Source organism: Apium graveolens, chromosome 10 (assembly GCF_009905375.1).
Source record: "Apium graveolens cultivar Ventura chromosome 10, ASM990537v1, whole genome shotgun sequence".
In the NCBI taxonomy this organism is placed as follows: Eukaryota; Viridiplantae; Streptophyta; class Magnoliopsida; order Apiales; family Apiaceae; genus Apium; species Apium graveolens.
In genome coordinates this window covers 232,009,573-232,023,817 of record NC_133656.1, presented here as the reverse complement: position 1 = coordinate 232,023,817, position 14,245 = coordinate 232,009,573, and the positions used below count along the sequence as shown (strand labels likewise).

Below are 14,245 nucleotides of genomic sequence, written 5' to 3'. Positions count from 1 at the left end.
TGCTGCTGTATATGTATATGTATTTTTGGGATTTTTGTGTTAATAGTCATCTCAGAGAAAATACAATTCTAAATTTACTATATTACGCTATCACCTAAGCCATCATGATAAACTCCATTCTTTGGCCACAGAGTCTGTTTGCAAGGACTATGATCCCCTATTCTGATCCTAAATAAAAAGATAATCTTAGTTTTTATATTAAACAAGTACGAACTATTTGTAATGTTTTGAGTACATTTACTTTATATAGGATGAAATTAGAAGACTAGTAATAGTGTGTATATATACAGGTTTACTCTGACTTTATAAACTTCTAACATTACATAAATTGTAAAATGACTCTTTAGTAACGAATACACTATTTTCTTAGAGAATCTTAGAGTTCTCGAAACATTTCTTTTGCTATCGAACCAAAAAACTTGCGGTGGATTTAACATTTTCCTGTACTAAATTGTGAATGAATTGTGACTTGTTAATTTTTATTTTTCATTGCAAACATTACTATCAATCTACTGTACTTACACTACAAAGACATAGTGATCTCATGCATTAACACCCTATTATTTGAGAGGAATATGATCAAAATCACTGCTATAGTGAGTAGGTATGATCCGTATCTTATTGTAGTATCATTTGTAGATATCGCTATTCGCTATACAAATAATTATATCCAACCACATTTTAATTTACAGGCCACTATAAGCTCGGTAGCTTATAGTTTAAACTTTTCTTTTAGAAAGTGTAAAGTCACGATTGAATTAAAATGTTTACAAAATGGAAAATGTCATAGTCCTAAAAACTGTTCCCGAAATAATTCTCAAATGATAAGTTGTCATCACGTAATTGGATATTCACTTATAAATAAGATGAGTTCATCGTGTATTAATATGAATTTAACTAATAAAAGGATGACCTGTCATTTTGAAAAAAAAAGGAATATTTTTGAATATATAGCATTATTTTTACAAAATTCGGATATGCAATTATAAATTTTATTGGTAAGATTTTGTGGTAACTTTTGATGTCTATAAAAAAACATAGAATCTGAGAATGTATCTTAGCAGTGGTCCAACACGATTTCAACTTTGTTCCTCAGTGTTACAGTTGGAGTTGGAGTTTCAGTATAGACAAATAATTTATGTATCTTCTTTAACGTAGATGAATTGTACGGAATACAATAATACACTCATGAATAAATAGGCTAAACTGAATTTAAAATTGTGCAATTAATTGGAGGAAGCAAGTACACAACGTCACAAACAAAGTGCATGGCAATATGGCATCCCCTAATACAAGAATGATAACCGTGTCCGTGACAGTGCAGAAACAACTAAGCCCAAGATTTCAAGAAAACTTAGAGTTATTGATACAAGAGTAATACATGCAAAACCCTAGAAAAATCACTGACATGACAATCCTTATCTCTCACACACAGACAGTCACGTCCTTATACATGAATCAATGTTACAGATAGTAGTAAAGATCGATCAGGATCTTCTTCTCGCCGCAGTTTCTCGTTGCGCATTGAAGTAGACAGCAGCCACAGGGAGTCCTAAACCATGCTCCTCAGAGAAGCATCTGGTGCTGAAATTGTCTCGCGATGATGGTGCTCTGTTCACTGCATGCCTTCCTCTCTGCTTAAACAATACGAACACGTAGCGATGGATCCCTATCACCGGATTTGGTGGCTCGTAGTTCACTACTTCCCTTCCTATTCAACATTGTATCCACATGCGTTAGTATATATTAGCACTACTAGTATTGTTGCGAGAAATGTGTGTCCTTATGATTAGTGTAAGCAGAGGAACTAACCGAAGGATATGTCTGTTGTGCCTGGAATATCAGTAACAATCCTGAAATTCATTTACTATATTTATCATTTAGGGCTTAAGATGATTAATATTTTTGTATTTGAGTGCTTAAATGACACTAACCAGTGAACATGCTCCTTCAGATGTGGATCACTGGGGCTTGGAGCATCTGGATCAGTCATTACCTACAAAATGCGCACACTGTTAGATTTATACCAGATATCTCTTTCTTATCATAGTGGTCGAGAGTCTAAAACTTGTGACAAATGAAGTGAGTTTGACGGAACTTACAAGTGTATAAGCTTCCCTCAAGTCTTGACCTCCAATCTCAACGCGAGGTCTCCAAGTAATGACATTAGGCATAAGCTCATGACCATTACAAACTTGCTTATTACTGTTATATGTAACCTTCATCTTCACACTTGGACTGAAAGTATCAACCACATCTCCCACAACTCTCCCTGCTGTAAGTGGCTCTATCAGTCTAGACATCTTCTAAAGACAAACTTTGATTTAACTTTATTAAAACTTTGGGTCTGCAATAGCCTTTATATAGACGTTCAAAAGGGGAACTCAATATACAAATGCACTTCTTAATTGGTTGATGAATAAACAATCTCTTACAATAACTAGTGTTTCCAAACTGAGATGTCCTCTGCCCACTTTAGCTTTCTTAAACCTCGAACTTTTCCCTGTTATAGCAATATATTCTTAGCTCCTAATTAGTTTTCCATTTGCAGCAATTGATTTCTGCATTACGATACTCTTACGATCTTTACTATTGCAGGAATTATATTCGGACCACAAATATAATGTCGCTTAAAGATAAAAGATCACTAAATTTTTAGGAGTTTGTCGACATCTTTAGATCCTCCTGCTTGTCTTTGGCTGATTGGCTCAGAGAGAATGAGGAATATAACTTTGTAGTAGTGTATATAATACAATATCTTTAGACAATTGGACATTTAGCCATGAAATTGCTTTAATCGATCTCTATATTATAGACTATACACATTATAAACAGGAAAAAGTTAAGTTATCTACAAGCCTGGGAACAAGTACTTGCTGCAATCAAGAGAGAGCCAGAGAGTGCAGATTAATTTGATTGTATTAGTTTATTTGTAGATGCTTCCCAGCGGTTCAATTGAGAAGGACAGTGATAAGTTAGATATTAGTACTATACTATGTTAGATGCCCCTTTCCTCATTGGTCCATGTGGTTGTATGTAACCAATAAAAACTTTCCTTATACATCTCTGCAGTGATGCATACTCTGTCGTAGAGAGACTTTGTACAAGCTCTATGCACCATCTCGAGGAGGAGTCATGTTAGCCTCCCGAGATCTTATTTTATATAGATTATCATCACATAAAGGTGGCTACTCAGAGTATAATATATGAATTCGTAATTGTAGGATAAAATAATTTGTATTTCGTAAAAAATTTAAGGGTCATGATCCTTGACAAGCGATGACATTAACCACCTGTTTCAGAAAATTTTCTTGGATAGATTTAACAGGCAAATTGATGTGTGTGCAGAGAAGACGTGCTTAAGTTTTTGGTTTTAGGGTTCTTTCACCAGAAACTTTCTGCGGGCAGGTAGTTTTTTGGTTTTAGTGTAGATTGTAAAACAGAAAACTAGAAGTCTATCTCTGCAGTGTGCAGATATGAACTACATATCTAAATGTTTAGCAGAAGTTATAAAACTAGAATTGATATGTATGTTTATTGTTTACCATTTGATAGTAGTGGAATAGTAACAACCCCATAGCTGACAGTGACCGAACACTTAGAAAAGAATCATGGACTGTAATAAAATTGATCAAATCTGTATAATTTGCAACACCAAATCATATGTAGAATCTCCTGCAGGCTCGACACGTATTGAAATCATAAGGTTAAGTCATATTCAAGATTAAGCTTTACCAATTAGCTAGAAGAACAAAAGGTTACGCTTTTCTCTATATTCCCGCAATCTCATTTGATCAATTCTTGGTAACTAGCTAGCTAGGGTTGCTCTACTAATGTTGGTAAGTGTACCATCATTCCCTCCAAACTTTTCTCAAAGTAAAATTCTTGCCAATTTTAAGCTCCTTTTTTCCCAAGTATTTCTTTCTAGGGCTGAGCAAAAAACCGAAACAGAACTGAAATCGGTAAAAACCGATAAAACCCGATTCGTGTAAAACCGATCCGATCCGAAACCGAAAAATTAAAAACTGAACCCGATTGTGCGGTTCCGGTCTTAACATAAAACCGAACTGAAAAAACCCGAACCAATCCGACAAATTAAAATCAATAAATTAATAATAAATTATATATGTTAACAACTAATTACTCTATAAATCATATTCAATTTTTGAGTGTAAAGTCACAAAATAAAGGTTTAACTCTAATTTAAATCCTTAAATTACATGTCATATACAGAAGAAACTTCTTATGTTCTTGGCTAAATAGAGAAATTTCGAGATAATATCCACAATATGCATTTTCTTCGGTAAGTTGTTTACATTTATATCTGTATCTAAATAGTTATGAAAAATAAATATTAGGAAAAAAAGATCTCATGTAGATAATCCTCGGAGTTTAAGACATCACTGCCTCATTATTGAGAGAAGTGCAACATCAATTGATGTTGTTAAACATAATTTTTTGTTACAGTTTTGCTTTACAAATTTTATGTTTACAAATTCAGCTTTCTAAACTTGGATAATAAAGTTTTTTATTTGGATTTTTTTATCATATTTATAATATATATTTTTTATTTTTTATTTCATGCGATTTTATAACCGAAACCGAACCGATAAAAACCGAACCGAACTTTTTAAAACCGAAACCGATCCGATGGATCGATTGCGGTTGCGGTTTTCGATTTTAAAAACCGAGAACTTGCGGTTCCGGTTTTATCCAAAAACCGAACCGAGGTTTGCTCTACCCTACTTCTTTTTACTATATTGAATATTTTGACTAAATTACATAGGGGTGGCTGCATTTTACATTAATTTTCAAATTTCAAATTTTCAAAACAACAAAAAATGGATGTCATCAACTCCCGTAAATAATATATTTAAAGCGTAAATTACAAAATGGTGGTTGTTCTTCGTACTTATTTTCAAAATAGTGGTTAAATTTTTATAAATTGTTGAAAAAAAATCACCTTTTAAAAGAATGGTTTCGTCAAATTGCTACCCGAACTAATATCTTTATCGTCACAAAAAAACATATGATATCGCTTAACATATAGTTACAAACACAACTTAAATAATTATAAGTTTTTTCACTTCTTCTAATTTAATCAAGTGCCCGACTTCTATGTTTTTTCAACTTCCTCACGCAAAAATTTGAATTAAAAATTTAGCAAAAATATAGAGAAGGGTATCTACCCATTGAAAAGACTTATAACCGAAGTGATAATAATTTGTTGATCGACACCTAGTAGTAGGATCAATCTAGGAAAACTCTTTAAAACTCTTCCTACAATGAAAATTAAAAAATGTCATTATTTAAAATTTTAAAATTTTAACCACTATTTTAAAAATAAGTGTGAAGTATGACCACCAGTATGCAATTTACACTTTAAATATATTAGTTAACGGATAAGATTTAACGGCAGTTGACGACAACCATCTATTATCTATTATATATATAATAGAGCAAATAGGGGGTTAGATGAGACAATTTATTCCAAATTACTAATTTACCCCTCAATAATAAATACAAATAATTGTCAAATTTAATACCATGTATTAATTACACTTAAATCATTATTACTCCTTATTAATAAATATAAATAATTGTCATATTTAATAACATATATTAATTACACCTAACTCATTAGTATTAATAATATTATATATGTTACCATTTATCATTGAATATTAACAACCTATAATTAGATATCTAAAATTTAATAATATTTGCATGTATATATACTAAATTCTTTTTTGTTTGAAGACTTTATATAAAATAAATTTATTTTTAGCAAATAAATTTAATATGTTAGCTAATATGAAAATGACAATGTCAGTGTATCAAGTATTAAATTTAAGAAATATAATAGATATTCTCTTTGTATATGAATAAAATAGTGGGTTATGATGGGGAGTTTATAATAAAGTTGAGATTCTTATTATATGACCAAATCGAATATAAACTCTCTTTTGAAGATTTTGAATATATATAATAAAATATTAAAATATCAAGTTCATTACAGTTACATTAATATTTTACAATAGTAAGGTGAATTATTTTTCTTACATTAACCAATTTAAAGTTTTTTCAGAGGTATAAGTAAAAAAGTTATAAGATTACTGGAGTGATGTGGAAATATAAAATTTCGCTGATAAATTGCTAAAAGACAACCAAACAATATATTGAGCAAAATCGGAGCATACAATATTTTTGCCATTTTTGATCAAAATCGGCAATTTTCCGATCAAAATTTGACAAATCAAGCACACGATTTGAGGCTATGAAGAGAAGAAAAGGAAGAAGAAATATACTCAGCATCGAGTTGGTGAAGAATGACGATTTTAAATGAAGAAATCAGACGGTTGTCGAATAGAAATCGAAAAGATAAGGGAAGAAAAGAGATGCGTAAAAATGATTAAGACTCTTATTATTCTAATAAATAATGTTATAACTTAGTACGGATGTACAAATGCAATTTTACACATCTCAAATATAATTATTTTACTTATATATTTTAAAAAGAATATAAAAATATGTTCGATATTATTTCGATTTAGTATTTCGATAAATTCTCGATTTTTGATAAACCGTAAATCAGTAGTTCAACCAATTTAGTCCATTTTTCAATTTTCATTACCATTGATTACTGACCTATCTATTAATATATTTATCATAAAAAATGATGTATACTGAACAATGTATTTATATTGTCAAATGTACAATATTATATTTAATATGTCGACTTTCATATACAATCATTACATTTTCTAATATGGAAAGTAAGATTACCTCATATTCATTATATTTTGTATCACTAATTGTACCATGTAAACAACTATAATAACTCTTTAAATAACTCTGCAATATTTCATTCTTATGAGTTGTAATTATTTTAATGAGATATGTGTCCTTTCATTTGTATTATATTTTGATCGTATATTACGATTTCATTTCCGCATATTCAATTCATTTTGAGAAAAAACACGTTAAGTACGACATGAAGCAACATGAATATATCGTCGATAATTACAATCAAAATAACATCAATTCAAACACTATAGAATATGCACGTGAATTGCACGAGCTATAAAACTAGTTTTTTTGAAAGGCGGAAAGAAAAGTTGACCACTGTTTTAAAAATTTAAAATTTTGGTCACTATTTTAAAAATCGGTTTAAAGTACGGCCAACACTCTGTAATTTACTCGAAATTACCCTTTTGCCCTAAATACTTCCGCAATGATTCATTGCGGAAGTCGTTAACTAATAAACACAACCAGCGACTGTTAACAGTTTCCATTCGATTAAAACACTAAAAACAGACACAGACACACAATTCCAGGCGATTTCAAGGTTATTTTCAGGCGATTCATTATTCTTCTCCCTCCTCGATTTTCTGAGGTTTGTTTTTCTCAGCGTATATACACACACACCTTATACACACGCACACCGTATACACACACACGAGATGTATGTATATATACGACTATAAACACATACACAGAAGATTGTTCTTGATTATACACACACATGATGTACTTGATTTTTTTAAATTTGTTTCGAATTATATGTGAACTTGATGATTATTAGTTCGAATTTTGTGTTCTTGATTTTTTTAGTGATTTAATTCAAATTTAGGTTTATTTAACAATTAGGGTTAGGATTATTTCGAATTAAATGTTGATGTTATGCTTTTTAGTTCGAATTATATGTTAATTTGATTCTTTTTAGTTCGAATTTTATATTCTTCATTATTTGTGGTGATTTAATTCGAATTTAGGTTGAATTTTGGATTTTATAACAATTATGGTTAGGATTAATTAGGTCATTTTAATTTTTTAATTCAAATAAACTAGTTGAGAAATTAGTTTAGGTTTAATTTTGAGTTGTGAATTTCATTCGAATAATTAGGTTAATTATATACATATTAATTCGAATTATTAGATTAAATTTAGGATTAATGATAGATGATTTGGGATAATTATGGGTGATTAGGCATGCTTTTAGTATTTAAATATATGAGTTAGGCATACTTGTTTATTTGGGCTAATTAGAATGACTAAATATGATTAGAATAATTAATTTGAATTTAAAGTAATAATTTGAAATAAGCATTAGGTCATTTTAATTTTTTAATTTGAAATAAATTAGTTAAGAAATGAATTTAGGTTTAATTTTGAGTTGTGAATTTTATTCGAATAATTATGTTAATATTTAAAATTAATGATAAATGGTTTGGAATAGTTATGAATAATTATTAGGTTAATTTGAATTAATAATTTCAATTAAGAATATTTCTTAGTATTTAAATATATATTTGTTTAAATTATATCATATATATAATTGGAGTAAGGGGGTTTTGGTGGTATGGTTTGGTCGTCACAGTGGTGGGTTGCACGTGCTTTAAATGTATGTATAATATATTTATTTCATTTATTATGTTATACTATTATAATAGCTAATAATTTGTATAAGAAACACAATAAATAACTAATTAAGAAACTGAATTATAAATATATATTCTTAAATGATATAAAATAAAAAAGAAAGTACTATATATATGTGTATAATACAAGCAACAATTATTTTAATAAAAAAATATTAGTAATAATTAAGAAATAATTTCTTAATGGGTTAATGTAATATCATTTTTTACAAAAAAATTGAAATGTGTAAGTTTGATTTAAAATATTTTTGAATAGATAATTTTATTTTTATCTTATAAAATAAGAAACACATTTAGATTATATTTAGATATAAATATTACATGTGTTTTGGTTCTTTTAAAAAATCTAGAGTACATCGATCCTATAAAATATATTACATGTGTTTTGTTTCAATTTGTAAAAAAGGAAAGTTACTTTTAAAAATTTAGAGTATATGGATTTTATAAAACATATAACTAGGAAAAATATAACAATAATCGTGAAAAAACTATTATAATTCAAAATTGAAAAACAAACTAATAAAATAAATTTAAAAGTACTATCACAAAAAAATATAAAGTATTTTTCTGAAAAAGAACGTTACTAAAACCTAAAAATTATGAAATATTGGCAAGATGCAAACCACCAAACAACTTTCCAATTTTTTATCAAACTTCACAATATTTAGAAAAGAAAAAATATAAATAAAAGAAAATTAACTACGTAAAAATATATGTGAACTATAATTATATATTCTTAAGTGATATAAAATAATATTAAAGATATTATATTATATATATAATAGAAAAAACAAATTGAATTAAAATATTTGTGAATAGATAATTTTTATTTTTATTTTATAAAATAAGCAACACATTTAAATTATATTTAGGTATTAATATTACATGTGTTTTGTTTTGTTTTGTAACAAAAGAAAATTACAGTTTGTCTTTTAAAAAATTTAGATCATATGAATCCTATAAAACTTTAAAATGAGGAAAAAATATATTAATAAAAAACTATTACAATTCAAAATTGAAATACAAATCTTAAAAAAAGAGATTATATTTAATTTATTTAATCTTGCATTTTACAACACAATAATTAATTAATTAAGAAGTTGAACTATAATTATATATTCTTAATCTTATAAAATAATATTAAAAGTGTTATATTTAATACAAGCAACTATTATCTTAATAAAAATAAATATAAGTAACAATCAACAAATCATTTGTTAATCGGGTTAAGGTAGTATCATTTTCTTAAAAAAATGGAATATGTAAATTTGATTTAAAATATTCTGAATAGATTATTTTAATTTTTATTTTATAAAATAAGAAACACATTTAGATTGTTTTTAGGTATAATATTATAAGTGTTTTGTTTCATTTTGTAAAATGGGAAAATTACCGACTTTTATAATTTTTAAAGCAAATGAATTCTATAAAATATAAAAATTAGGATGAAATATAATAATAAAAAAATTTATTACAATTCAAAATTTGAAATACAAATCTAATAAAATATATTTAAAAGTACTATGACAATTAAGTGTAAAGAATTTTTTTCAAAATCACTACTAGAACTGAAAAATTATAAAATATTATTACAAACTCCGCAAGATGCAAATTCCAAACAACTTTTTAAATTTTTTTTTATCTAGGTAACCCGCAGCCAGTGCTGGCCAAGTGTGCGGTCCGTGCGTGCCGGGCCGGGCCGCACACGGGTTGAACACTCGGTATTTAAACACTGAACCGGACCGCTGAATTACGAACCGGGCTTGGGCCGGGTTTGAACCGTTAAAACAGGACTCGTAACCGAACCGAACGAACCGAACAAATTCGCGGGCGAGCCGTGTGTGCGGGTGCGGGTTGAATTCGTGAGTTGGGCGAGCCGTGTGTGCGGGCTGGGCGAGCCGTGTGCGGGCTGCATAATTGAGATCCTGACAGCAATAATTCCTGAAAACTCGAGCAATAATAACTCGAAATTAGTAATAAATTAATAAAAAATAAATAACAAAATGTAACATTATTTTCTATTATGTCACATAATTTATTCAAAATATTATCAATTAATTTTATTATTTTAAATTTTTGGTTAAAAAGAGGACGGTACCTCTTATAAATTTTATTAATTTAAAAAAATTACAAATGATGTGGTCTACCATTTTGTACACAAATCAAACAATGTACTTTAAATCTATTCGGATTATCCGGCATAGCTTCTTTCGAAAAATATGTCCACACGTGCGATGATTGTCTCAAACTCGTAGCACCTAAAGAAATTAAAAAACGAATAAAATTAAAAACGAATAAAAATATTATAATCTATTAATAAAATTACAATAACCAATTAAAAAAATTACAATCATGAATTAAACGAATAAAAAATAATAGAAAATGAAATTACAATTTACAACCATCAATTAAAAAAAATATTTTACAAAACGAATAAACAATATATTATATATATATAACACACAAATCCGTCCTCATCCTCAAACACCAACAACAACAACTCCGTCCTCATCCTCAAACCTCAACCTCAAATCCTCAAGTTCATAGTTTTTCGGAAAATCAAACATCAAAAACACACAAAAACACGGAAAATAACATACCTTCTTCGGTATTAAACGTCGATCCGGGTCGAGGCGGGAGCATCGAAGCGGACGGGGTTGAACCTTGAGAAGAAATGCTCCCTCTTCCCTGTTCCATTTTCTGTTATAAACGAGAATAGAATTATAAGAAGTATCCCTGTTATAACTTATAATTTATAAATGCTCCCTCTTTGTTGTTGAATTGAAAATTGCGAATGGGTTATTATAAGAAGTCGGAGAAAGAAGTCGGAGAAACAGAAGTTGGAGGTCGGAGAAAGAAGTTGGAGGTCGGAGAAATTGAGATTGAGAGAGAGACCCAGAAATTGAGTTCGAAGATTGTGAATAAATTACTGTTTATATGTATATATTTATAAGGAGATAAAAGTTGCCATTGGAGGTGGTGGAACCCGTTAACTTGCAGGTTAACGTTAACTGGAGTCTGCAGGCTGCAGGTTAACGTTACAGACAGTCACAGACTCACAGCAGGCACGGCAGAAGCAGCAGGGAGGGAGGAAGTGTTGGCGCGTGAGCACAGTTGCGTGCGGGCCGTGCGGGCTCGTGCGGGCTGTGCGGGTTGTGTGGCTCGTGCGGCTCGTGCGGGCTTGGCTCGTGCGGGCTCGTGCGGGCTCGTGCGGTTCCGGGTTCATGATTTTACAATTCGTATTCGGTTCATATAATTTAGCGAGTTGGGCGGGTTTGAACCGGCCCGGTACGGTCCGAATTTTTTACGGTTTTCTGTACGAGCCGGTCCCGAATGTGCGGTTCAAACCCGCACATTTGGCCAGCTCTACCCGCAGCCGCTATCCTTTGGCGGGCTCACGTAATAGCCACATGTACCAAGATAAACCGCATTTATGCGACAGATTTTGACACAGGAGACATAATCATAAATTTTTTTCCCGTGGGATTCAAAGCTTCGAAGCTGTGACGAAGAGATAGTTATCTCACACTTCACAAGATTTAGAAATATATATATATATATAATTACGTATATATATTATATGATATGATTAAAATATTCTATTCACAAGTTTATAATGTGAAAAAAAATCATACAATGAAAGAAATAAAATATATAATGTCACATATGTTATATTTAAATTATCAATATCAAATATAATAATATAATAATAACTATATATTTACGTACAAAAAATACAATTTTTTGGAAAATACATTATTCATGAAGAATATAAAATTTATTTAGGTAATAAAATTTTCTTATTTAAAAATAATTAAATAAAAAAAATTCAAAAAAATTGTATAAAAAATTATAATAATCTCGTGCATGGCACGCGTACAAAACTAGTACTTGTTTAATTGGGGCTAATGAAAATTCAAGTTTTTCCACACCACCCCATGTTTCACCAAGAAATCCTATCGCTTTAGCGGTTTCAATGCCCGATTTATCAAATAACTCAAGCAATGCTCGGGTAACCGGATGTATATTTTTGGGCCTTTGCATGAATTGTACTTTATCCGAGGTTACCATATCATGATCATGCTCTAATTTAACCAAAGTTACTTTCCATTTATCATTTTTAACTCTATGAGTGACACGCATTCGAGCACTACAATTTATTCTCGGAATTACATCTCTAATCCTTCTTTTTTCCTTTCTTTCATCATCAACATCCAATTTCGTACTAGAACCTAGTCTTCCACCCTTACGACAAATATACAAACGAGAGGAAATACCATTACCCTGTGAATGTCTATGAGTACTCCTAATAATAATCTCAAATCCAACACTTCTACCATAATCTCTATAGAATTTTTCGGCTTCATCCAAAGTGTTAAAAAACATACCAACGCAATGCACAACACTATTCATATTTGATTTTGAAAAACCGTAACCTTTTTTTGTCAAAACTCATATCATCATCTCCGCCATCATCATCAACATCATCATCACTTATATTCATTTTCTCTTCTCTACAAAAATCATCATCATTCATTTTTCTTTTTTCCTTACAATCTCCCTCTTCTTTTTTATGATGTTTCTCTTTTTCCATATACTCAATATCATCATCATCCATATTCTTTTTTTTCCATATACTCAATATCATCATCATCCATATCCAATTTTTTCTTACATTTTTAATTATCAACATCTATCAATTCATTAACATCATCTATAATAAGTTTACAATAAACCGGATTTTTCCCAACGGGTGTAAAATAATCAAAATCGTCATGCTCACTAGATGAACTTGAATAATTAAATAAATGAGATGCCATTAAAAATAGTAAAGAAAAACTAACCTCTTTTTGGCTCCAAATTGAAAAATGATAGAGAAAAATGGTGAAATTGGGTTTACAAAGCAAAAAAACGAAGTTGGTAAGGCAAATTTAATGCACACTTCCGCAACGATTCATTGCGAAAGGTGTATTTAATGCTTCAGCCAACCCACGCGCTAAAACGCGCAGAAACTGTCAAAACATTAATTCCTTCCGCAATATGAAACATTGCGGAAGCAAAAGTTTACGCTATGGTTCATTACGGAAGCAGTTTTGATAATTGTTTATTTTTTGATTTTTTTTTGTGAAAAAAATAATTAGTAAAAAAAATTTAAAATTCATAATAACATTCATGTTACTTGTCAATATTACATAAATTTTTTATTTCAAAAAATTATTATTTTTTTTGTAATTATTATTGTATATTTTGCCTTTTTTGATGAAAATAATACATTAAATATTTAAAAAAATGTCTAAACATATAATACTTAATTTTAATTTATTTTTTATAATATATAGGTATGTGAAAAAATAAATAAATATTATTTTGTTGAGAAAATATATTAAGCACTTGATAAGTATGAATGAAGTATAATGTCTATTAGTAAGTTATATCATTTTATTTAAAATTTCTAATATTGAATGTTTCATGTTATCTTCAACACTTAAATCTCCATTATTAAATTTGATGATAAATAAATTTGAATTTATAGTCTTATATTTGATTTTTATTTTTTTTAAAAATAAAGTACTTAATAAAATTTAAGAAAGGGATTTATATTGAATTAAACATTGAATAAAATTTTAAATAAAAAAAGAACCACTTCCCTTATTTATCATCATATTAGTTCGAGGCACGTATACCGGGTATACGTCCCTCGAACTAATATGATGGTAAGTAAGGGAAATGGTTCTTTTTTTATTTAAAATTTTATTAAATGTTTAAATCAATATAAATCTCTTTCTTAAATTTTATTAAGTACT

At 29.2% G+C, this 14,245-nt stretch overlaps 1 protein-coding gene across 1 annotated transcript; it reads right to left on the bottom strand.

Annotated features, from left to right (window-relative positions):
• Nucleotides 1–1,207: 1,207 nt before the first annotated feature.
• Nucleotides 1,208–2,528, bottom strand: LOC141689026 (CEN-like protein 1). Its single transcript, XM_074493184.1, has 4 exons — nt 2,103–2,528; nt 1,935–1,996; nt 1,813–1,853; nt 1,208–1,711 (listed from the first exon to the last, which is right to left on the bottom strand). The coding sequence occupies exons 1-4, from the start codon at nt 2,301–2,303 to the stop codon at nt 1,488–1,490; spliced, it is 528 nt and encodes a 175-aa protein (XP_074349285.1). The 5' UTR covers nt 2,304–2,528; the 3' UTR covers nt 1,208–1,487.
• Between the last annotated feature and the right edge of the window lie 11,717 nt (nt 2,529–14,245).